Source organism: Muscardinus avellanarius (assembly GCF_963383645.1).
Source record: "Muscardinus avellanarius genome assembly, chromosome: 12".
In the NCBI taxonomy this organism is placed as follows: domain Eukaryota; kingdom Metazoa; phylum Chordata; class Mammalia; order Rodentia; family Gliridae; genus Muscardinus; species Muscardinus avellanarius.
Genome location: NC_137798.1, coordinates 29,424,547 through 29,448,491, shown reverse-complemented (window position 1 = coordinate 29,448,491; position 23,945 = coordinate 29,424,547). Strand labels below are relative to the sequence as shown.

At 54.5% G+C, this 23,945-nt stretch overlaps 1 protein-coding gene across 1 annotated transcript; it reads left to right on the top strand.

Annotated features, from left to right (window-relative positions):
- Positions 1-2,362: 2,362 nt before the first annotated feature.
- Positions 2,363-23,945, top strand: LOC308270966 (myosin-7; the record flags this gene model as incomplete). The annotated part of the gene is made up of 38 exons (XM_080707103.1): positions 2,363-2,563; positions 2,856-2,999; positions 3,674-3,830; positions 3,923-3,950; positions 4,789-4,897; positions 4,981-5,073; positions 5,177-5,240; positions 5,649-5,747; positions 5,964-6,067; positions 6,723-6,861; positions 6,964-7,082; positions 7,201-7,350; positions 7,637-7,807; positions 8,406-8,715; positions 8,978-9,045; positions 9,366-9,453; positions 10,591-10,708; positions 10,855-10,978; positions 11,251-11,387; positions 11,634-11,889; positions 13,184-13,426; positions 13,558-13,734; positions 14,572-14,717; positions 15,703-15,793; positions 16,846-17,235; positions 17,455-17,581; positions 17,766-17,884; positions 18,556-18,752; positions 19,288-19,471; positions 19,645-19,810; positions 19,960-20,084; positions 20,649-20,957; positions 21,184-21,387; positions 21,525-21,650; positions 21,789-22,064; positions 22,913-23,008; positions 23,121-23,255; positions 23,835-23,945. The coding sequence occupies 38 exons, from the start codon at positions 2,363-2,365 to the stop codon at positions 23,943-23,945; spliced, it is 5,901 nt and encodes a 1,966-aa protein (XP_080563229.1).

Here is a 23,945-nt window from a genome sequence, read left to right as displayed (position 1 = left end):
AGATATTTTTGCTACACTTTGAGCCACCCCGCCCCCTGGAACTCAGACCCTGCACACTCCATGCCATAACAATGACGACCACTTCCAATTGTTTCCTAGCTGGGGGGGAGGGGAGCACTGTTTGGGCAAAGGGGGGGGGGCGGGGGAAATGCTTTTAGTGACAACAGCCCTTTCTAAATCCGGCTAGGGACTGGGTGCAGGTGGGGGTGGGGGCACCCTGCTAACCCATATATACAGCCCCTGAGACTAGGTCTGGCTCTCAGCTTTCTCCAGCTCTCTGTGTCTTTCCTCGCTACTCTCAGGTAGGCATGGGAGCTAAAGTCCTTCCTCTGGGATAAGGGGGCTCCAGGGTTAGGAAGCGGCTCCTCTAGGAACAGCAAACTTCTTGCAGAGCTTCATGTAGAAGCCCAGGTCTGGTCACTGAGCACACACGCACAGGTGCACGTGTGTGCCCCGGAAATGTGGGGGCTCATGTGTTCCCAGGGGAAGACATCCATATACAAGCATTAGAGGTGTATGTGCGTGTGTGTGTGTGTGTGTGTGTGTGTGTGTGTGTGTGTGTTGGGATGTAAGGGAGGCTATGTGCCTCACCACCTAAGAAACAGATAAGTGGAGATGTGAATTTACCATCATGCCTGAGGACAAGCAGGTCCATTTGTGAGGCGGGGGCGGGGGGGGGAGGATGGCAGAGAATAATGACGTGGGATGTGTGCGTCCTTACAAGCTGCTTCTGCGAGGCCTGGAATGCACAGCTGCCATGTCCATACAATGCAGGTGCTTTCTGCATCCAAGAGTGGTGACTGTCGTGGCGTGTGAGCTCCCGGTGAGGGCGGTCGCGGGCACGTGGGTTTGGTGCCTCCAGTCACACAGCCACACGAGCTCATTCATGCTGTGCACGTATGTAAATGGCATGTCTGTTGTTGAGGCTCATGCGGCACATGGTGGGGGCTGAGGTAGAGGAAGGAAGCCCCTCGGTGGGAGATGTGTGCACGAGCAACAGGCGTGTGTGTTCATGGGGGGCTTGTGGCCCATACGAGGACACCCACGGTGACTCCTCTCTGAGAGTGTCCTCAAAGTCTGACAAAAGGAGGGCAGGATGGAAAAAAGCCGGCTTTGGAGTCAGGAGACTCGACGCCAAGACTTGGCCCTGCCATGTACTGTTCTGTGTGCTTGGGCAAGCGAGCACCAAACCCTGATTTCCTCATCTATCCAATAGCGTGGGGACTGAGGAAAAGCATGGGGACCGGGTAAAAGAATGTGCAGAGAAGTGTTCTAACTGGAAAGAACAAATGAGACCATTGTCATTTTGTAAGAGATTCAAGGAAAGAAAATCTCTCGCTAGGTCTACACAGGCCAGGGCGCAACCATCTCCTGAAAGCAGGCAGGGTTGGGTTCCTGTCAAGTAGACACAGGGAAACTGTTAGGACTAGTCCTGCAGGGAGAAGGGAATAGTGTTTGGAAAGGAAGAAAGAGAGCGGGACTAAAGAAGCTGACCGCCACTTCCAGCTTGTCTTCCGGGTGAGGAGAGGGTGGGAGCTGGAGGACAGAGCCAGGGAGAAGGAGGGAGGTGGTACCAGCCGACTGCACCGTGGCCTGACCTGACACCGCCTCTTCCCTCTCTCCAGGTCCCTCGTGTCCGCCTTGCTCAGGGTAAGTGGAGGAGCAAGGCCTCAGCCTCATCATCTCCTTCCTCATCTCTAGACAAATTTGAGACACCAAGGTAAGAAAAGCTGAAGACGGTGTGGGGGGTCAGGGACATGGAGTACGACAGCCCCCGGCCCAGTCAGGGAGCCCCAGTTCTGCTCTGCCTTTGGGAGAGCATCTTTGCTACAAGAACAGCTTACATGTGACTTTTTTTTTTTTTTTGGTGGTACTGGGGATGGCACCCTTCTACCTCCAGGCTACACTCCCAGACCTATTTTATATATTTTATTTGGAAACAGGGTCTCTTAAGCCAGCTAGGCTGGCTTTGAACCTGCACGATCCTCCTGTCTCTGCCTCCCAAGCGGGGGGATTACAAGCGTGTGCCATCACGCCCGGCTTACATGTGACTTTTGATGGGGCACAGGGGCTGGTGAGGATCAGGGATAGATACAGTCAGATTCCTGCTCCCAGTAGCAGCCTGAAGCACTCTTCCTCCCCTAGGAGAGCCCCAGTCTGCACAAAAGCTAGTTGTCCCTTCTACCCTGTCAGGTTTGCTAGGTTACTCTCTGGTTAAAAACAAGGGACTCACTGGTAACTCCTCTTGACTCCTGAGCAGGGTGCTAGGTTCTCCCCCACCAAAAAGGGAAAACTGAGGGAGAGGAAGGGGAGGTGGGCAATAAGAGGCAGCCAGCTTCTCCTGCTCACTCCAGGCACAGCCATGGTGGACGCGGAGATGGCTGCGTTTGGGGCCGCTGCCCCCTTCCTGCGCAAGTCAGAGAAGGAGCGGCTGGAAGCCCAGACCAGGCCTTTTGACCTCAAGAAAGATGTCTTCGTGCCTGATGACAAAGAGGAGTTCGTCAAGGCCAAGATTGTGTCTCGAGAGGGTGGCAAAGTCACCGCCGAGACCGAGAATGGCAAGGTGGGTGGCAGGACCGCTGAGAGGGGTCACCCCTGACACACCCACGCCAGGGATGGACAGAGAGGGCACACACAGGATCTGCCCTGTGCACACCTGAGGATGGTCAGGGTCTCCTTCCCTTTGGGCAGGGACTCAAACCCTCCAGGGAGCCCTTCTCATGTCCAGCAGCCACTCTGTGCTGTGGGTGAGATCCTGGTCTCTTCCCTGCGGAACACATTGTCCTGTAACTTGCCCTACGCCATTCCCTGTTGAGGGAGCAGGGAGTCAGGAGGGCCTATGGGGGCTGTTGCAGACAGTGACCGTGAAGGAGGACCAGGTGATGCAGCAGAACCCACCCAAGTTCGACAAGATCGAGGACATGGCCATGCTCACCTTCCTGCACGAGCCCGCCGTGCTGTACAACCTGAAGGAGCGCTACGCCTCCTGGATGATCTACGTGAGTGGCCGCAGCGGGCTCTCTGGAGCATTCTGGAGCATCCTGACCCCCCGGGGTTGGGGGGAGGTCCACTCCTGGGGTCCACATGTTTGCTTTTGTGCTCAGGCAATGTAGCACTCTACTCCAGTCCCCAATCCTTGACTCAATTCTAATGTTCCTGGGGCCTTTCTCTCTCCCCTCTTTTTGCTGGTACAGGAGGTTGAACCTAGGGGTGCTCTACATCCTTTTTTTTTAGAGAGAGAGAGATCTACCATAAATCGATCTCATAGTACAGATTGCACCATGGAACATTCTACCTCCTAGCTACAGAGCTACACCCCAGCTCTTTTTTTGTGTGTGTATGGTACTGGGGATTGAGCCCAGGGGCTTTCTACCTCTGAGCTCCACCCTTAGCCCTATTTTTAAAAATTTGGAACAGGGTCTCACTAAGTTTCGGAGGGTCTCACTAAGTTGCTGAGGTTGGTCTTGAACCTGTGATCCTCCCAAGTATTGGGATTATAAACACGTGCGACCATGCCCAGCTTTTTTTGTAGTACTGGGAATTGTGGCTGCAAACCCACGATCCTCATCTCAGCTTTCCAAATACTGAGATTACAAATTTTGGTCTTTCTCTAACTGAAAATCACCACCACTCCACATTCATCCTTTCCCACTTCTCCTTGTCTAACCCCTAGACCTACTCAGGCCTCTTCTGCGTCACCGTCAACCCCTACAAGTGGCTGCCGGTATACAACGCCGAGGTGGTGGCTGCCTACAGGGGCAAGAAGAGGAGCGAGGCCCCACCCCACATCTTCTCCATCTCCGATAATGCCTATCAGTACATGCTGACAGGTGGGTGAGCCCTGCACCCTGACCTGACCCCTCACCCAACCACCACCTGGGCCTGGGTCCTCACCCATCGCCTCTCCTCTTTTCTCCTGCAGATCGGGAGAACCAGTCCATCCTCATCACGTGAGTAGCTCCTGCCATGTTCCCTTTCAGAGTCCTTGCCCCAACCCCTGCAGGGCCCTGGCCCCACGGGAACACGGACGCTCCTCTTCCCACTGTCTTCCCTCATGCCATCTCCTCTTGCTTCTCTGACCTCCCCTCTTCTTTTCTTCTTTGCCCTCCCCTCTTCGTTTCTGCTCTTTATCCCTTTCCTGTTTTTTCTCTCAGCTCCTTTGTCCTCTCCCCTCTAACTCATCACTCATCCATAAGCCTATTATCACCGTATCTTTTTTACCTCTTTATCTTCCTTTATCTTTCCCTTTGGGAAACTTCTCCATCCTTCTAGCACCCCCCCATTCTTTTTTTTTTTTTTTTTGGTACTGGGGATGGAACCCAGGGGCATTCTACCTCCAAGCTCCACCCCCAGCCCTGTTTTTTATTCTTTATTTTGAAACAGGGTCTCCCAGAGTTGCAAAGGGCCTCACTAAGTAGCTGAGGTTGTCTGTGAACTGTGATCCTCCTGTCTCAGCCTCCCAAATGCTGGGATTACAAGCGTGCACCACCACGCCCAGCCTCCACCCATTCTTTCCCAAAACAGCTCAGGCTCATCTCTTCTGATTGACCTTGTCCCATCAAACATAGGGTCGACCTGCCCAAGCCTCTCCGTGGCATCTTTCCCCGTCGCTATCCCTACCTATCTGTCTGAAGATTGCTGCATGTTCTGGCTGCAAACTCTCTGGCAGCTTGCTGCCCCGGGCTCCTACTCTTGGGTGGGACAGACATTCTCTCTTCACTTGAGAACTGCTGGTCTCAAGCGATGTTGTTCTCCATCTAACGAGCCCCTCCCTAACTGTCCTGACAGCGGAGAATCCGGGGCGGGGAAGACGGTTAACACTAAGAGGGTCATCCAGTATTTCGCTGTCATCGCTGCCATTGGGGACCGCAGCAAGAAGGATCAGAACCCGGGCAAGGTAGGCCTGTTGCCCGCCAGGGACTTATGCTGAAGAAAGGGCGGGGGATGCCTTCTCACCTGCCATTCTTTTGACCTCTGCAGGGCACCCTGGAGGACCAGATCATCCAGGCGAACCCTGCTCTAGAGGCCTTTGGCAATGCCAAGACCGTTCGGAATGACAACTCCTCCCGCTTTGTGAGTGGCCCCTGGCCCTGGGCTTGGGCCTTGGGCTGGCTGAGGGGTAGCCTTAAATATGAGCCTTCCTGCAGTTCATCACCAGTCTCTTCCATCTCTGCAGGGGAAATTCATTCGAATCCATTTTGGGGCTACGGGGAAGTTGGCATCTGCAGACATAGAGACCTGTGAGTACCATGAATCTGCTGGGGCTCAGCCTGCGCGCACCCTTGTCCTAGATCATCTGGTCTCCCCCCACCCCAGCCTCTATTTTCCTCCCTTCTTCTGTCTCTGTTTCTATGTGTCTGTGTCTCTAGGACTGTGTATTTGCCTGTCCCTGAGACTTCCTCTGGGTCTCTCTGCATCCCTGTCTCTGCACTCTGTTAGCGTTGCTTTGGGATCTTTCTGTGAGATGATCCTTCTCCTGGGTCTGTCTCCATCTCTGAATGCGATCTCTCTGTGTCTATGTGCCACCCCCCCCCACACACACACACGCTGGCTTTTGCTTGCTGCGTTTATCATTCATCTTTCTTTATTTCCTTGTACCTACAATCTAACCTTTTCGTCCTCTCTTTCTTCTATCTGCCTGTTCACAGACCTTCTGGAAAAATCCAGAGTTATTTTTCAGCTGAAAGCAGAGAGAGATTATCATATTTTCTACCAAATCCTGTCTAACAAAAAGCCGGAGCTGCTGGGTGAGTCAGAGCCGCCTGAGAAACCAGCTGTCTCCATGGCAACCTGTCCCCACTGCGTGGCTGGGTTCTGTTAACATGTCCTGGGCTTCATGGCACAGCTGGGTCCAGTTCTGTGGGCTGTAGAGCCAAGCCAAGCCCTGTTGTGCTTCGTGCACTATGGCTAGAAGTCCCCATGAGACCAGGGGCTTGTGTCACATCTGAACCCCTTCCCCCCAGATATGCTGCTGATCACCAACAACCCCTACGATTATGCATTCATCTCCCAAGGAGAGACCACTGTGGCCTCAATTGATGACTCTGAAGAGCTTATGGCCACTGATGTAAGTGTGTGAGGACCGAGCCAGGGTGTGGAGGATGGACCGTGGGGGCATGTGGGGCCAGCTCACTGCCTCAAGAGCAGAGTTAAGACACTGGTTTAGTGTTTTTGGTTGTTCTAAGTGGTATGACCCTCCCAAGGGCCAAAATGTGCCCCATTACCAGGTGTGCTGGGTTATAAGTGAGATGAGACAGGACTTGTTGGTATATGGCATTCAAGCAAATAAGAGAGGGCTGAAACCCTGCGACAGAGAAGCAGACAAGGCAGGCAGGAAGGAAGGAAGGATGAATGGATGGAAGGAAGGAAGGAAAGGAAGGAAGGAAGGATGGATGAATGGAAGGAAGGAAGGAGGGAAGGAAGGAAGGAAGGAAGGAAGGAAGGAAGGAAGGAAAGGAGAGTCATGGGGCTGGGGCAGGCTGTTAGGTGAATGACAGATAAGACAGATATGGAGGCCAGGCAGGAAAGCCAGTGCAGCTGCGGGACAGAGGCAGCAGCGGCACTTGTGTCTTCCATCTTTGTTTGGAGTTCGTTCACTGCTGGCTACAAGAATCTCAGAACCCACAGGGACTAAGGAGACAAGTTCTCTTTCCAACTTACAAGTGATCTCATTTGCTGGTCGTACGTAATGTGGGACCCTCTGATTTGGGGCCTGCCTACAGAGCGCCTTTGATGTGCTGGGCTTCACTCCGGAAGAGAAGAACTCCATTTACAAGCTGACGGGCGCCATCATGCACTTTGGAAACATGAAGTTCAAGCAGAAGCAGCGGGAGGAGCAGGCAGAGCCCGACGGCACCGAAGGTAAGAGGCAGGGGAGCTGGGGTGCAGCTGTTGAACCCCTGGGGCCACATCTGCAGAGCACTTATCTCTTGACAAACTTTGCCACCTGGCCTTCCCTTCTAGAGGCAGATAAATCAGCCTACCTCATGGGGCTGAACTCAGCTGACCTGCTCAAGGGGCTGTGCCACCCCCGGGTGAAAGTGGGCAACGAGTACGTCACCAAGGGACAGAATGTCCAGCAGGTGAGTCATATTCTGAAGACAAGTGGGTGGGGCGGGGACCTTGGCATGGTGGGTGGGAGCTTGCAGATTCATTCTTCCCAACAACCCTGCTCATCGGGGTCTCTGCCCTACCTTGCAGGTGTCGTACGCCATCGGAGCACTGGCCAAGTCAGTGTACGAGAAGATGTTTAACTGGATGGTGACGCGCATCAACGCCACCCTGGAGACCAAGCAGCCACGCCAGTACTTCATAGGAGTCCTGGACATCGCTGGCTTCGAGATCTTCGACGTGAGTTGGGGAGTACTGGGAGCGGGACAGCCACCCACTCACTTGCGTGATCAGAGTCGTCATGGAGGGCCAGCTATGCACCAGGTGTGGGAGGGCAGTGGGGATGGTGCGGTGACAGGAGCCGCCATTGTCCCTGTCTGCAAGGGAAGCCCTCCCACTGCTGCCCTGACCTGGGAGGGCACCAGCCACGCCCCTGCTGGGTACTGTGCATGCCACAGCCCTGGGCTGACCCCAGTGCCGCTCAGCCGCCCCCTGCCGACCCGCTCCTGCCCCTCGCCCCCTGCAGTTCAACAGCTTCGAGCAGCTCTGCATCAACTTCACCAACGAGAAGCTCCAGCAGTTCTTCAACCACCACATGTTCGTGCTAGAGCAGGAGGAATACAAGAAGGAGGGCATCGAGTGGGAGTTCATCGACTTCGGCATGGACCTGCAGGCCTGCATCGACCTCATCGAGAAGGTGCACCCAGCCTGCCTGCTGTGTGCCCTCCTCTGCCACTCAGACCAAGTGCCAGCCCCTCTCCCTCCGTGGAGTATGATTTGAATAGCAGAAGTGAGGCTGAAGGAGCCTAAGCCCCAGTTCCCAGAGCCCCGTGTGGTCCTAGTGTCCAGGATAGGTTGGCATCTGAGACAGCTCAGTTTCCAGGGGCTGGAGAGTAGACCCATGAAAGATGGGCACCTGCACAATGGCCTCCCAGCTGGTGTGCTCAGTGTTCCTGGTTTACAGACTCAAGAATCAGGATGGGCAAGGGTGGGGGATCATAAAAGTACACCTATTTTTAGCCCCAACACTGCAGGGATCTGGGTGATGGAGTGATGTGTAAAGCACCAATAGCAGCCACACTCCTGAACTTTCACAAAGGCCCTCAGTCATCAACAAAATCCCCCACCTGTGGAAAGCTTGAAGAGATGCCAGTCCACAGATAACTGTCCTCAGAGCTGAGTCTAATACCTTCATACCCCAAGGGGCATCTCCATGAGCAAACGCTGACTGTAGAGTAGAATCCATCACCACCTGTGTGAGGCTCACTCAGTGACGCGCTCCCCTCCTCCCTCAGCCCATGGGCATCATGTCCATCCTGGAGGAGGAGTGCATGTTCCCCAAGGCCACCGACATGACCTTCAAGGCCAAGCTGTACGACAACCACCTGGGCAAGTCCAACAACTTCCAGAAGCCACGCAACGTCAAGGGCAAGCAGGAGGCCCACTTCTCCTTGGTGCACTACGCCGGCACCGTGGACTACAACATCCTGGGCTGGCTGCAGAAGAACAAGGACCCGCTCAACGAGACGGTGGTGGGCCTGTACCAGAAGTCCTCCCTCAAGCTGCTCAGTAACCTATTCGCCAACTATGCTGGGGCTGATGCACGTAAGTGGGGACAGGGGCCCCGGAGGACTAAGGAGCTTATGAGACAGGTCGGTGGCTACACCCAACTGCTTTCCTGTCTGGCCGTGCCCTGAGGTTTGCAGCCTCCGTGGGATGGAACTGGGTGGAGACACAGGCAGCCACATTGAACACCCAGGTCTGGAGGCCAAAAGCCAGTGGGATAGGAAGCCAGGTTGTGATTGTGCACACCCTCGCCTCCCCACACACCCACTGATGCACCTGTCCTGGGCTTTCCTTCCCACAGCTGCTGACAAGGGAAAAGGCAAGGCCAAGAAAGGCTCATCCTTTCAGACCGTGTCAGCTGTGCACAGGGTGAGCGGCCCGCCCCCGCCCAGCATGGCTCCATGCGCTGGTCCCACCAGGCCTGGCCCTCCCTCCGCTCCTCACCCATTCTCGGTCCTTTTCATTCCTTGTCTTCTTTTCCTTTCATCTCCTGGCCTCTGATCTTCTCGCTGCCCATCTCACCTCCTTCCTCATCTCCTACCTGCCTCCCGTCTTCTCTCTTCCATGTCTACCCCAGCACCCTTTCCTCTCTCAGTATTCTCTCCACCTTTCCCTTCCTTCTCTTCTTCCTTTCCTACTTATTTTTCTTTCACATCCTCTATTTCTCCCTCTTGCTTTTTCTGCCATAGGAAAATCTGAACAAGCTGATGACCAACTTGCGCTCCACCCACCCCCACTTCGTGCGCTGCATCATCCCCAATGAGACAAAGTCCCCAGGTGAGCTGGGGCCACCCCCGCGGGGCGCACACTGCCCCGGGGTCACCTCATCACCACATGGTGGCTCTTCTCCTCCTGAACCATGAGAGACATGTCCACAGACTCCCCCTCCCAGTGCTACCTATACTTGGAATGTATAGTCAGGGGAAGTGTGGAAGGCTCTCTGGCATCACCCCTAACACGAAATACAAGGATTGTCTATCTGTGTGTGTGTGTGTGTGTGTGTGTGTGTGTGTGTGTGTGTACGGGTGCACGTGCGTGTGTATGTGTGTGTGTGTTTTACTAGGGACTGAACCCTGGAGTGCTCTATCTCTGAGTTCTATCCCTAGCCCTTTTTATTTTTTATTTTGAGTCAGGGTCTCTAAGTTTCCCATGCTGACCTTGAGTCTGTGATCCTCCTGTCTCAGCTTTCTGAGTAGCTAGGATTGCAGGTGGGCACTCCTGTGCCTCGCTCTATCTATAAGAGATAGAGACTCAGGGACCTAGGTTCAAGGCCAGGGTCTGCTTTTAATCAGCTCATGACCATCAGCAAGTCACTTAACTCTTTGGCCTTAGCTTACTCTTCCGGAAAATGGGGCATATGTGTCCCAACCACCACCTATGATAATAGATGTGAACCATATAACATAAGAGATGTGACAGCTCTTAGCCAGGAGTGGTGGCACATACTTGTAATCCCAGCTCTTGGGAGGCTGAGACAGGAGGATCACACAGGTTCGAAGTCAGCCTCAGCTACTTAGTGAGGCTCTCAGCAACTTAGTGAGACCCTGTTTCCAAATAAAATATATTTTAAAAAGTAGGTCTGGGAGTATAGCCCAGAGGTAGAAAAGCCCCTGGGTTTCACCCCTAGTACCACAAAAAGAAAAGAAAAGCAAGAAAGCAAGAAAGCAAGAAAGCAAGAAAGAAAGAAAGAAAGAAAGAAGAGAAAAGAAGGAAGGAAGGAAGGAAGAGTAACAGCTCTTTGGTTAATCTCAAGAGTATGGCTAGGAAAAAATAAACAAATAGAGAATTATCATTAACTGCTTGCTGAGGCTATGGGCTCATATATGCCAGGGCCATGATCTTCTGATCACGGACTTTTGGCTCATAGTCCAGTGATCTCCTTACATACTCTTCTTCTCTCCCCTGCTGCCACAGGGGTGATGGACAACCCCCTGGTCATGCACCAGCTGCGCTGCAACGGCGTGCTGGAGGGCATCCGCATCTGCAGGAAGGGCTTCCCCAACCGCATCCTCTATGGGGACTTCCGGCAGAGGTGGGTACAGAGGCGCCCCAGAGCTCAGGGAGCAGGGGGAGCCAGGGCTGCCCCATGGGGGCGCAAGTCTGCAGGCAGGCCTGGAATTCTGCAGGCAGAGCAGATCTGTGCAGAATGCAGGCGATTCCAGGCACTTCCCTCCCCAGGTACCGCATCCTGAACCCGGCGGCCATCCCTGAAGGGCAGTTCATTGACAGCAGGAAAGGGGCAGAGAAGCTGCTGGGGTCTCTGGACATTGACCACAACCAGTACAAGTTCGGTCACACCAAGGTGAGGAAAGGCAGGAGACACAAATATTTAAAGGAAGATGTCTTTTGTCCTCTGATTCCTCATCTCCTGTCTGCTCTTACCAACCACCTTGAGGATGTCTCTCAACCACATGCTATTCCTCCCCATCCCAGCTCCAGCTGTCACTGACCTCCTCCCTCCAACCCTTCCTAAGATAATCCCCATCACCTCAGACCCCTTCCTATTCGTGCTAACGTACATCCTGTCACGGGCTCCCACCTCCGCCAAGTCAGGCGATGCCGTTTTCTCTGCAGGTGTTCTTCAAGGCGGGGCTGCTGGGGCTGCTGGAGGAGATGCGAGACGAGAGGCTGGGCCGCATCATCACGCGCATCCAGGCCCAGTCCCGGGGAGTGCTCTCCAGAATGGAGTTCAAGAAGCTGCTGGAGCGAAGGTGAGAGAACCCAAAAGGAGGCGTCCAGGCTCTGAGGTGCAGGGCCATGTCAGGAGCAAGAACTCACAGGGTCTTCAAACAAAGAGACTGGCAGGAGGGGCTGCTGTGGTACAGGATGGTCCTCAGGACTGGAGCGCCTCTGCGGGGGTGTAATGTGGAAGGAAAGGGAGTGTACGTGGGAGTCAGGGCTTCACAGGGGCAGGAGCAGGAGGGCTCTCTCACCACCCCTCTTGCTGGGCCTTGCAGAGACTCCCTTCTGGTCATCCAGTGGAACATCCGGGCCTTCATGGGGGTCAAGAATTGGCCGTGGATGAAGCTCTACTTCAAGATCAAGCCACTGCTGAAGAGTGCGGAGACAGAGAAGGAGATGGCCAACATGAAGGAGGAGTTCGGGCGCATCAAAGATGCCCTGGAGAAGTCCGAGGCTCGCCGCAAGGAGCTGGAGGAGAAGATGGTGTCGCTGCTGCAGGAGAAGAACGACCTGCAGCTCCAAGTGCAGGCGGTGAGGCCTCTGGAGCCATTATTGGCCCTTCCATCTTGTTCTGCCCACACCTACCACCCTACACCTCCCCATCCAGAGGTCACCATCTTGTCCCTTCACAGCAGAGGATTCTGGGAATACACTTTCAAAACCTTCAAAGTGGCCTCTCAGGGGGAAGAAAAAAAACTAACTCCTAAATACACAGGTTGCTGGGTATGGTGAATCACACCTCTAATCCCAGTACTTGGGAAACTGAGACAGGAGGATCACAGGTTCAAGTAAGGTACCAAACGCTCAGTAAGTAACCTACCAAGTCCCTGTTTCAGAACAAAACAAAACAAAAATTAAAAGTGATAGAATTCAGAGGTAGAATTCACTTATGTTATTTTTTATTTTTTATTTTTATTATTTTTTTTTTGGTGGTACTGGGGGTGGAACCCAGAGGCTTTCTACCTCCGGGCTATACTCCCAGACCTATTTTATATTTTATTTGGAAACAGGGTCTCACTAAGTTGCTGAGAGCCTTACTAAGTAGATGAGGCTGGCTTTGAACCTGCGCAATCCTCCTGTCTCAGCCTCCCAAGCGCGGGGATTACAACCTTGTGCCACCATGCTCGGCTTCACTTATGTTTAATCCTTAGTAACATGGCATAATAACAACAATTAAATAATAATAATAATAATAATAATAATAATAATAAATACACAGACTTTCCTTTCCACCTGGGTTCAAACTGGATCCATAGCTTAATAATTTTATGATCTTGGGCAAACCACAAATCATCTTTTTTTTTTTGCACTAGAAATAGAACCCAGAGGCATTCTACCTCCAAGCTACACCCTCAGCCCAATCTTATTTCTTTGGAAACAGGGTCACATTAGGTTGTTGAGAACCTTGCCAAGTTGCCGAGGCTGGCTTTGAACCTGCAATCCTCCTGTCTTAGCCTCTCAAGTACTGGGATCACAAGCATGTGCCACCATGCCCAGCTCACAAATCATCTTTGAGCCCCAGTTTCTTTATCTCTAGACAAAGATTCCTATCTCACTAGGTTATAAATACATAAAGTGCTACCACCAGCAAATGTAGTTCCACTCCTTCAATGGAGTAGATAAGAGAGCCCCCCAAAAAAAGGCATCTAGTTCCCTTCCTCTCTGCTCCTTTCCCCATTGTCCCCATGGCACACTACCCTAACTGGTTCCCTTCCCATCCATCTGAGGCTCTTCCCAAGTGAGAATGTGAGTGCACCTGCCCATCCCTCCCTGTGAGGACAAGGACCCTGCCCACTAAGCGGCCTCCCCCGGTGCCTTCCCTCAGGAACAAGACAACCTGGCTGATGCAGAGGAGCGCTGCGACCAGCTGATCAAGAACAAGATCCAGCTGGAGGCCAAGGTGAAGGAGATGAACGAGAGGATGGAGGACGAGGAGGAGATGAACGCCGAGCTCACCGCTAAGAAGCGCAAGCTGGAAGATGAGTGCTCAGAGCTCAAGAAGGACATTGACGACCTGGAGCTGACCCTGGCCAAGGTGGAGAAGGAGAAGCACGCAACAGAGAACAAGGTGAGGGCGGCTTCCTCCGGCTCCAGCCAGGTGTCTCAGGATTCCCGACCAGGATCTGGTTCTTGGTGTCAGTGTCCCCTATAGACGTCTCCAGGCCCATGACCTTAGTTGGTGGGGTTCTCGGTTGGCAGGTGAAGAACCTGACAGAGGAGATGGCTGGGTTGGACGAGATCATCGCCAAGCTGACCAAGGAGAAGAAAGCCCTGCAGGAGGCCCACCAGCAGGCCCTGGATGACCTTCAGGCTGAGGAGGACAAGGTCAACACCCTGACCAAGTCCAAGGTCAAGCTGGAGCAGCAGGTGGATGATGTGAGTACACTAAGAGTGACGGAGCCTAGATATGCTGTGTCCATCTGTACTCAGTGTGTGTGTGTGTGTGTGTGTGTGTGTGTGTGTGTGTGTGTGTGTGTGAGACTGAGTGTGTGTGTACTTTGGGATAGGGGTGTTGAAGGGTTTTACTCTTTTGATACCTTTCAGAAGGAAACTGGGAAATAGAAAACAGGGAGGGTGATCATTCCAAATTACGTATCTAATCTCTCTTAGATATGATCAGTAATAGAGATGGACTTTCATATTTGATTTAGTTTAAGCCCATATATCTCTGCCTTTGACTGTACGATTTAGAGGGTATTCACAGAAGAATATGATAGATTTCTCTGGGAATTTTGTGAGGCTCCTCAACAAGTATCTTTGCACTTCTCGTATTCTCAGCAGATGTAGTCCTGAGTAATCGTTGTTTCCTCAATGAGCACATCACCACTGAATTGCTTATTACTCTGTATTATAATTTTTTAAATATCTGTCTTAGCCACAAGACTGGCTTCTTTTAGAAAGGAATTTGGGTTCATTCAATTTTTATGTGCAGCACATAACACAGAGCCTGGTACTGTGTTATGCTGAATGAGTGAATGTAGCTTAGGAATTTTATCCCACAATCATTTGTTCCTTTCCTTCAATGGAGTAGATATGCACTGAGCAACCCCTACATACCAGGCCCTCTCACAGCCCTCTGGCACCATCTGGCCACTCTGCGGAAAGTTCCCCAAGTCTTGGACTCTTTCCTAGGATTCCTCAAATGTGGAATAACTAAGCCACAAAATACCAAGCTTGGCCTCATGGGTCACAACCAGGCCTTCTCTCCACCAGCTGGAGGGCTCCCTGGAGCAGGAGAAGAAGGTGCGCATGGACCTGGAGCGGGCAAAGCGGAAGCTGGAGGGTGACCTGAAGCTGACCCAGGAGAGCATCATGGACCTGGAGAATGACAAGCAGCAGCTGGATGAGCGGCTGAAAAAGTACCATGTTCCCCTCCCTGCCGCCTTCCTCCTCCCCAGCCCTGCAGCCTGCTCTGCACTGACAGGACAAGCTGACACCCATCTTGAGAGGCAACGACCTCGTGCAGCTTCCACAGGCAGATGCTTAAACCAGTTGCACACAGCAGGGCCCCATTGTCCTCCCCGGCAAAAGCCCAAGTTGGACCCTTCAAGCCCTTTCTTCCTGCTGGGCACTCAGTAGGGATGGGAGTAACAGCTAGGTGCCTTTGCACACAACTCTACTGAGACCAGTTGCTTGACATGGAAGAAGGCACCACACAAAAGCCTCCCAGGAAAGCACCTTTGGGGTTTTTCACAGAGAGCCCAGAGGGCCACAAAGAATGGGTCTGCCTAGATGCTGAAGAGGTGGAGGGGCTGGGCCATTTCTTTTTCCGAGTAACTTGTGTTCCCAACTCTTATTGCAAGTCTGTCCAAAATATACACGCCCACGGTTTAGCCTTGGTGAACAGTGAGCTGCAGAATGCCTCCGCTGAGTTTGCACGGAAGTCCTCAGTCTTCCCCAGGTGCAGAATTTGTCGAATGAGTGAATAATTCTAGGATTTCATTAGTTCCACTGTTTAAAGATGGCTCTTTAGTCCTACTTTACCAAAGAGGAAGTAAAGGTTCAGAGACATTAGTGAGCTGCCTAAATTAACGGTGGAAAAGACCATCTGGGCTAAAAGGGAACTCAGAAATTAGCTAGTCCAACATCCTCAATATACAGATGAGAAAATGAGAACTAGAGGGGAAAAGCCCCACAGAAGCCAGTCCTTTCATTCTCCCCACTGCATTCTTGTAGGACTTTACTCCTAGAGTGGGTGTCACACCTTCCGGGATCCTACTTCACCTCTGGACACCATTTTTCTGATGAAATCCTGCTCTTTGTTTTATTACCGTCTCCAACCACTGTGGATGTCCCAGAGGCCCAGCCAGCCTCCCTTGCTTCACCCTCTCTCCTTCTCTACAGGAAGGACTTTGAGCTGAATGCGCTCAATGCCAGGATTGAAGATGAGCAGGCTCTGGGCAGCCAGCTGCAGAAGAAGCTCAAAGAGCTTCAGGTAGGGTCTGAGAAGCCCAAGCTGAGCACTGCAGGCCAGGGCTGGTTCCCAGCTTCCCTGATCCTCTCCTCCAGGATACACTGTCCCCAGAATTATAGGAGTTTACAATGTGTCTATGAAAGGAGACGCAGCTATCACAGTTTCCCCATGGGGCACCCCAAAAGGGGCTACATGATCTGAGGAAGACTTAGCAAGAGATCCCGAAAAGGGCCAGGTTTGGAGGGTAGAAAACCTGGCCTCCTGCCTCAGCTCTGCTTTAGCTGGGTGAGCATGGAGTGACCGCTCCAGATCCCTGGGTCTCCACGCCTTCCCCTGTTGGCTGGTGACTTAGAAGGTTCCTTCAGCCCCAATGGTCAGTCTTTAGATTCTTACCTCTAGAACAGATGAGGTCTGTAGTTGTCTAATCAGAGAGGTATGGCTTTCTAATTTTAAGCTTTTGTCCTTTTTTATTTTTATTTATTTATTTATTTATTTATTTTGGCCATTAAGTGGCTTTCAACATCCCTAGAACACAGATCTCTTTGTTCCTCTTTAAGAGAAAGCTTTATAGCTGGGCGTGGTGGCGCACGCTTGTAAACCTGCACTTGAGAGGCTGAGACAGGAGGATCACACAGGTTTGAAGCCAGCCTCAGCTACTTAGTGAGGCTCTCAGCAACTTAGTGAGACCCTGTTTCCAAATAAAATATAAAATCAGTCTGGAAGTATAGCTCAAAGGTAGAAAGCCTCTGGGTTCCACCCCCAGTACCACCAAAGTAAATAAGTAAATAAATAAATAAATTAGTAATAATAATAATAATAATAATAATAATAATAATAAATAAAAGGGAAAGCTTTAGCTGCTTCTCTTCCAATAATGAGAATATATACATTCTGGACTAAAGCAAGGCTAACTTGACCATTCAAGCCATCTTCCCCAAATGATTTTCTGCTCACCTCTCCACTAGTAGAACTAAACTCACTTGCTGTTCCAGCAGATTAAGAGTTTCTTGAGCCCCTGGGTGGGGGCCCAGGGTGGGTCGGGCAGCGGGTCCCAGCCCTTCCTGTCCGCCCAGGCGCGCATCGAGGAGCTGGAGGAGGAGCTGGAGGCCGAGCGCACCGCCAGGGCCAAGGTGGAGAAGCTGCGCTCAGACCTCTCCCGCGAGCTGGAGGAGATCAGCGAGCGGCTGGAGGAGGCCGGCGGGGCCACGTCTGTGCAGATCGAGATGAACAAGAAGCGCGAGGCCGAGTTCCAGAAGATGCGGCGCGACCTGGAGGAGGCCACGCTGCAGCACGAGGCCACGGCCGCCGCCCTGCGCAAGAAGCACGCGGACAGCGTGGCCGAGCTGGGCGAGCAGATCGACAACCTGCAGCGGGTGAAGCAGAAGCTGGAGAAGGAGAAGAGCGAGTTCAAGCTGGAGCTGGACGACGTCACGTCCAACATGGAGCAGATCATCAAGGCCAAGGTGCGCGCGGCTCAGCCTCTCCTCGCTCTCTTCTTCCTCCTAGCGCCCTCCTCCGGTTCCCTCCACCCACCTCTGCTCTTTGCCTTTTCTTCTTTCTTCCCTGGTGATTCAGTCTCCCACTCCCCTTCCTCCCTCACTCCCTCTTCCTTTCTCCTCCACTTGTACCCCTCACGCCCTTCAGTCCCCCTTCGTCCACTGTACAGCTCCTTCCTCTCTCAGGCCAACCTGGAGAAGATGTGCCGGACCCTGGAAGACCAGATGAACGAGCACCGGAGCAAGGCTGAGGAGACCCAGCGCTCGGTCAACGACCTCGCCAGCCAGCGGGCCAAGCTGCAAACTGAGAACGGTAAGCCCGGGGCTGGGCCGCAGGGTCACCCCCCAGTCTCCCCGACCTCCTGAGCCACCCCGGTCCCGGGTGCACACACCCCTCACGTGTACACACAGAGCCTCCGGGGAGCGGGATCTGAGGGCACGGGAGGGGTCAGAATGGCTGGCCTTGAAGAACTGAGCGTGCCTTGGCGCCTCCCCAGGCGAGCTGTCCAGACAGCTGGATGAGAAGGAGGCGCTAATCTCCCAGCTGACCCGAGGCAAACTCACCTGCACCCAGCAGCTGGAGGACCTCAAGAGGCAGCTGGAGGAGGAGGCCAAGGTGAGGCCTGGACTCGGGCCGCCCAGCCCAAGCAAGGAAGGCACCAGCTGGCTCTGCACCTACGTTGCTTCCTTCCTCAAGAGCAAGGCTTGCTATCTGTCCATCAGTCTCTGAAAATCCCTTCAAAAAATAATGGCCCAAACACTATAACATGGTTCCTTAATCTATTCCTCAGGCCCGTGTGCTCTGCCTTTCTGCCGCCATCCACATGTGGAGGAAGGGTGAGGGGATGGCCAGGAAGTAAGCTGGGGAGGTGGTCACAGCCTTGGCCAGGCACCGTATGGGATTCAGGGACTGCGGGCACGGGCCCAGGGATTATCAGGGCAATCTGAAAACTGGAGACAGAAACAACACTAGAGCCTGTTCTTAGTACTTTGCAGAGTTCATGAAAAACGGGAAAGAATTTGAGTTTTAAGGGTAACCTGCCTCTTATGGTCAGTGGTCTGGGGGAAACCTCCTGCCCTCCCCGGGTCTCTGTTTCCCCTGTAAATGGCGGTGATGGTAATACCCTCGGCGTTGTTGTTAGGTCTCATTAACCATTCCGGGGCCACTGGGGACTCGGATACAGGTGAAGCCAAGGGAGCATGTTGAGATCGGGGTGAGGAGATGGGCATGGGCCCGGGCTCCCTCTGCAGAAACCTGACCCACCTGCCACTGCCCACCCCGCCCAGGCCAAGAACGCCCTGGCCCATGCGCTGCAGTCGGCCCGGCACGACTGCGACCTGCTGCGGGAGCAATACGAGGAGGAGACGGAGGCCAAGGCGGAGCTGCAGCGAGTTCTGTCCAAGGCCAACTCGGAGGTGGCCCAGTGGAGGACCAAGTATGAGACAGACGCCATCCAGCGGACGGAGGAGCTGGAGGAGGCCAAGTGAGTCCCAGGCGGCTTGCCTCTGGCCCTTTTTGGGTTAGGGCTGCCCCATCCTCTTCCCAGTAGACCTCACACAGGATGTTTGACAGTATGGGAGGACCCTGCCCTGTCTCCACCTCCTGCTCCTCTCAGGGAAGCTTTTTGCTCGCGTTATGTTTCTCATTCAAATATAAGACGAACAAAAGGTTTGTCTGAGGGCAGAGTGCTCCCACCTGGGGCAGGGCACTGCAGCAGGGATGGTGGAGCTGCGGAGGTCCATGCCTCCTCTGTACCGCAGCCAAGAGGCTGGCCCAGGGTCAGAGGGCCACCAGCCCACATCCCTCCCGGGTGCTGCAGGCCCTCACACCCCTCTGGGTCCATCAGTCTCTGAGAATCTGCCAACCTGCTTCTCAGTCCCTGGGGCCCAGCCTCGGGCTTCTCTGAACGCGTCTTGTTTTCAAGGATTGTCATCGGGAAGGTTCACGTTGGTTTCTCTTGTCCAAATCCACACCCTCCACCCTCCCCACCCTCTTCCCATCCTTCCTTCCCCGGGCAGGAAGAAGCTGGCCCAGCGGCTGCAGGACGCCGAGGAGGCCGTGGAGGCCGTCAACGCCAAGTGCTCCTCGCTGGAGAAGACCAAGCACCGGCTGCAGAACGAGATCGAGGACCTGATGGTGGACGTGGAGCGCTCCAACGCCGCCGCCGCCGCCCTGGACAAGAAGCAGAGGAACTTTGACAAGGTGGGCTGGGGTGGGGCTGCAGCCCGCGAGCAGGGCTGGGGGCCAGGAGGACTGCGCCAGGCCAGAGCTGCCCTCCTAGGAGGGGGAGGAGGGCTGAGCCCCGGCGAGGGTCCTGGGGCACCCCGGGATGCGTGGCTGGACGTGGGGGTTCACGGTGAGCGGCGTGCCTGCAGATCCTGGCAGAGTGGAAACAGAAGTATGAGGAGTCTCAGTCGGAGCTGGAGTCTTCGCAGAAGGAGGCGCGCTCCCTCAGCACCGAGCTCTTCAAGCTCAAGAATGCGTACGAGGAGTCGCTGGAGCACCTGGAGACCTTCAAGAGGGAGAACAAGAACCTGCAGGGTGCGCTGGCCGGGAGGCGAGGCGGGGCCACAGGGGCAGTGCCCCCACATGGGGTCATCCCTGCGTCCCAAGGAGGAGGTGTAAGCAGAGAGGTGCGCTGCCCCTTTACACCACTGCAGCCCTCAACTGAGACTGTGTCCCCTACACAGAGGAGATCTCCGACCTGACGGAGCAGCTGGGCTCCACTGGAAAGAGCATCCATGAGCTGGAGAAGGTCCGCAAGCAGCTGGAGGCCGAGAAGCTGGAGCTGCAGTCGGCCCTGGAGGAGGCTGAGGTGCCTGCGCGGCGTGGGACGGGCCCTTGGCCTTGGCGCTGCTCTCACCTCCCCTTGACTCTGTTTTGGTCACTGGCCCATCCCCGCCTAGGACACTGCCTGGCATACAGCAGGCACTCAAAAAATATTTGTGGAATGATGCATGGCAGGTCGCCCAGCTCCCTTCGTACAAACATTTTACCTATGACATCTTAGCTGAGCTCCCAAGTCCGTTTCCACTCTCCTCCCCTCTCTGCCTGCCTCTTTGTGTTTTATGTTTCCAGTCTGTGCCTGATTGCCTGTTTCCTTGGCAACACCTCTTCATTTCTCTCTTTGTCTTCATGGCTGGCTCTCCCCTGTGAGGGCCAGAATCACCTTTTCTTAGGCTTGTTTTCATTTTCCTTGTGCATTCTCTTTTTTTTCTTCCTCTTTCTGCTTCTCACTTGCACCCCTCTTGAACTCCAACTGTATCCATGATTTGTGAAGCATTCTGTCTGCTTCTGCAGACCCACCTGCCCTGCAGCCCCTGCCCTGCCCTGGGCCCCGACTGTCCTCCTGAGACCCCTCTCCCCACGCCCCTCCCAGGCCTCCCTGGAGCACGAGGAGGGCAAGATCCTTCGCGCCCAGCTGGAGTTCAACCAGATCAAGGCAGAGATTGAGCGCAAGCTGGCAGAGAAGGACGAGGAGATGGAGCAGGCCAAGCGCAACCACCTGCGGGTGGTGGACTCGCTGCAGACCTCCCTGGACGCAGAGACGCGCAGCCGCAACGAGGCCCTGCGGGTGAAGAAGAAGATGGAGGGCGACCTCAATGAGATGGAGATCCAGCTGAGCCATGCCAACCGCATAGCTGCCGAGGCCCAGAAGCAACTCAAGAGCCTGCAGAGCTTGCTGAAGGTACACAGAGACTCTTGGAAGCTCTGCAGGAGCTCACTTTCCCCAGAAAGGATTCCACGTGGCCTAGTTAGGTGGTGGTCATTGCAGGCCCTGGGTCGCTGCAGAGACCTCTGTCAGATCCCTTCTGAGCTGCCACAGTGGCTTTTCCACCTACATCTGTTCCACAAAACAGCCGTGGGAGGGTAGGAGACCAGCTGACATCTCACAGCATTCTCCCGATCCGTAGGACACCCAGATCCAGCTGGATGACTCCGTCCGGGCCAACGACGACCTGAAGGAGAACATCGCCATCGTGGAGCGGCGCAACACGCTGCTGCAGGCTGAGCTGGAGGAGCTGCGGGCCGTGGTGGAGCAGACCGAGCGCTCTCGGAAGCTGGCTGAGCAGGAGCTGATCGAGACCAGCGAGCGGGTGCAGCTGCTGCATTCCCAGGTTGGCAGCTCCTCTGCATTCCCAGAGGGCGCACAAGCTGCAAAACGTGGCAGATTGAGCCATGTCGGGAGGTGAGGCTGGGAGCCACTCAAGGATGCTCGACACCTTTCCCACTCAGTTCGCCCCTCCCCACCCAGAACACCAGCCTCATCAACCAGAAGAAGAAGATGGACGCAGACCTGTCCCAGCTCCAGACCGAAGTGGAGGAAGCGGTGCAGGAGTGCAGGAACGCCGAGGAGAAGGCCAAGAAGGCCATCACCGATGTGAGTCCCGGGCCCGCGTGCGCGCCAGACCCGCATCTCCCTGGGCTGGGCTGGGCTGGGCTGGGCTGGGCTGGGCTGGGCTGGGCAGGGAGGCCTGAGGACCTGATCAGACCATGAGCCCCTCTGTGCCGCGCGCAGGCCGCCATGATGGCGGAGGAGCTGAAGAAGGAGCAGGACACCAGCGCCCACCTGGAGCGCATGAAGAAGAACATGGAGCAGACCATTAAGGACCTGCAGCACCGGCTGGACGAGGCGGAGCAGATCGCCCTCAAGGGCGGCAAGAAGCAGCTGCAGAAGCTGGAGGCGCGGGTGCGGGAGCTGGAGAATGAGCTGGAGGCCGAGCAGAAGCGCAACGCAGAGTCCATCAAGGGCATGAGGAAGAGCGAGCGGCGCATCAAGGAGCTCACCTACCAGGTGCAGCGGGCCACGACGCTGGCCCTCGCACAGAGGCCTGAAGCCACAGGGACGAGCACCCCAGGGAAATGGAGTTTGCTTCTGTATCTTCTGGAACAAGGGTTGGGATGCAGCCCCCGGTGCCCTGTTCCATTCTGCCTCTCCCTGCCCCACCAGAGTGTCCCCAGGCCCGGAGGTCAGTCTCTGAGCCTCCTAGCTTGCATGGGCCCCCTGGACCAGTCCACCCTCTGGGGGTGCACCAGGCTCCAGACAGGGCTCGCCCAGCACAGCTCCCTAGGGAGAAAACGTGTAACCAGGCTCACTCCAAAAGACACCAAAAGTGCACCAAAGCGACTGAAACAAACCTCAAAACTTTTCAGTTACCCAGGGAGGTATAAACTCCAGCTTTCCATGGGGGTTTTCCAGAGATTCAATTAGATTTTGTTTCTCTTCCAATCCAGCAAGTCACCATCCCTCTAAGCACTCTTTGTCCTTAACCTAGATCAAGTCCATGTACTCTCCACTGCAGCCGGGAAATTCCATCACACTCAACACCCCAGTCATTCCCAGCACCTGCTGAGCTCCAGAGCCAGGAAGTTTATTATCTTCCATAGGTTCCTACACACACACACACACACACACACACACACACACACACACACCATGTGAGCATAATTTCAGGAATCCCATCAACTCCTTGTATTCTTTTCTGGTAAAACATCATTTAAAATTTCACATTTTTCCATAAGAAATGAAAAGGAGACACCAAGTATTTAGTGAGGGTCAGGGTGATAAGACCAGAGAAGCTGTGGGTGGGGGTGCTGCCCCTACAACTGCCCAGCCTCACCCTGCCCATCCCTGGCCCCCAGACTGAAGAGGACAGGAAGAACCTCCTGCGGCTGCAGGACCTGGTGGACAAGCTCCAGCTCAAGGTCAAGGCCTACAAGCGCCAGGCCGAGGAGGCGGTGAGTGACCCCGCTGGCTTCAAGGCCTGGTATAGGGGCCCAGGGGATCCCGCCCCCAAGGCAGGAAGGCTGAGGCCCCGGCACTGTCTCACCTTACCCTCTCTTCTCACAGGAGGAACAGGCCAACACCAATCTGTCCAAGTTCCGCAAGGTGCAGCACGAGCTGGATGAGGCGGAGGAGCGGGCGGACATCGCCGAGTCCCAGGTCAACAAGCTGCGGGCCAAGAGCCGCGACATCGGCGCCAAGGTGGGCCCCTCCCTGGGTGCGCTGGTCCTCTGCAGCAGGCACCCACTCTGTGGGCCTCAGACACACAGGGATCTCCTTTTCATTTATTCCCCAACTGAACCCCAGAGGCCAAGACAATTGAGTTCCCTGTGATTGCTAAGATTCAGTGATCTGTGAGTTCCAGCCCTAAGCGGTCAGCAGCCTACAAGACTCCAATTTATATACACCTACTATTTCCCAGTTTTCCCTCAACTGCTAGTTTCCATCATGGCCTCTAATTTTGCAGCTCAGCAGGAAACAGACATCCCAAATGCTCTCCTGGCCCTCACCTCTTTGTCTCGATCCAGAGCCCTTCCTTCCAGAACTTTCCCTCCCATCTGCCCCTTCCCGGGCTCCTGTCAGGCCCCGCGAGAGGCCTCCACCCTCTCGTGGCTCTGGTCTCGCCCTTGTGTTCTGTACCCCGGCCCTGCAATGCCTGCCTCTAATTTGGACTTTGTTTCTTTTCCCAAGGGCTTGAATGAGGAATAGTTTTGCCGCGTCTTGATGTGCCCAGCCCTGAGAGTGCGGATGAAGCCGCCAGACGCTGTGCCTTTATAACAGCCCCTTGGGAGGAAGCAGAATAAAGCAATTTTCCTTGAAGCTGAGCTCCCGCCTCTAGAGTCTTCTTCACTGTCTGCCAACCATGGGACCCCGGGGGTGGACCCGGGATGA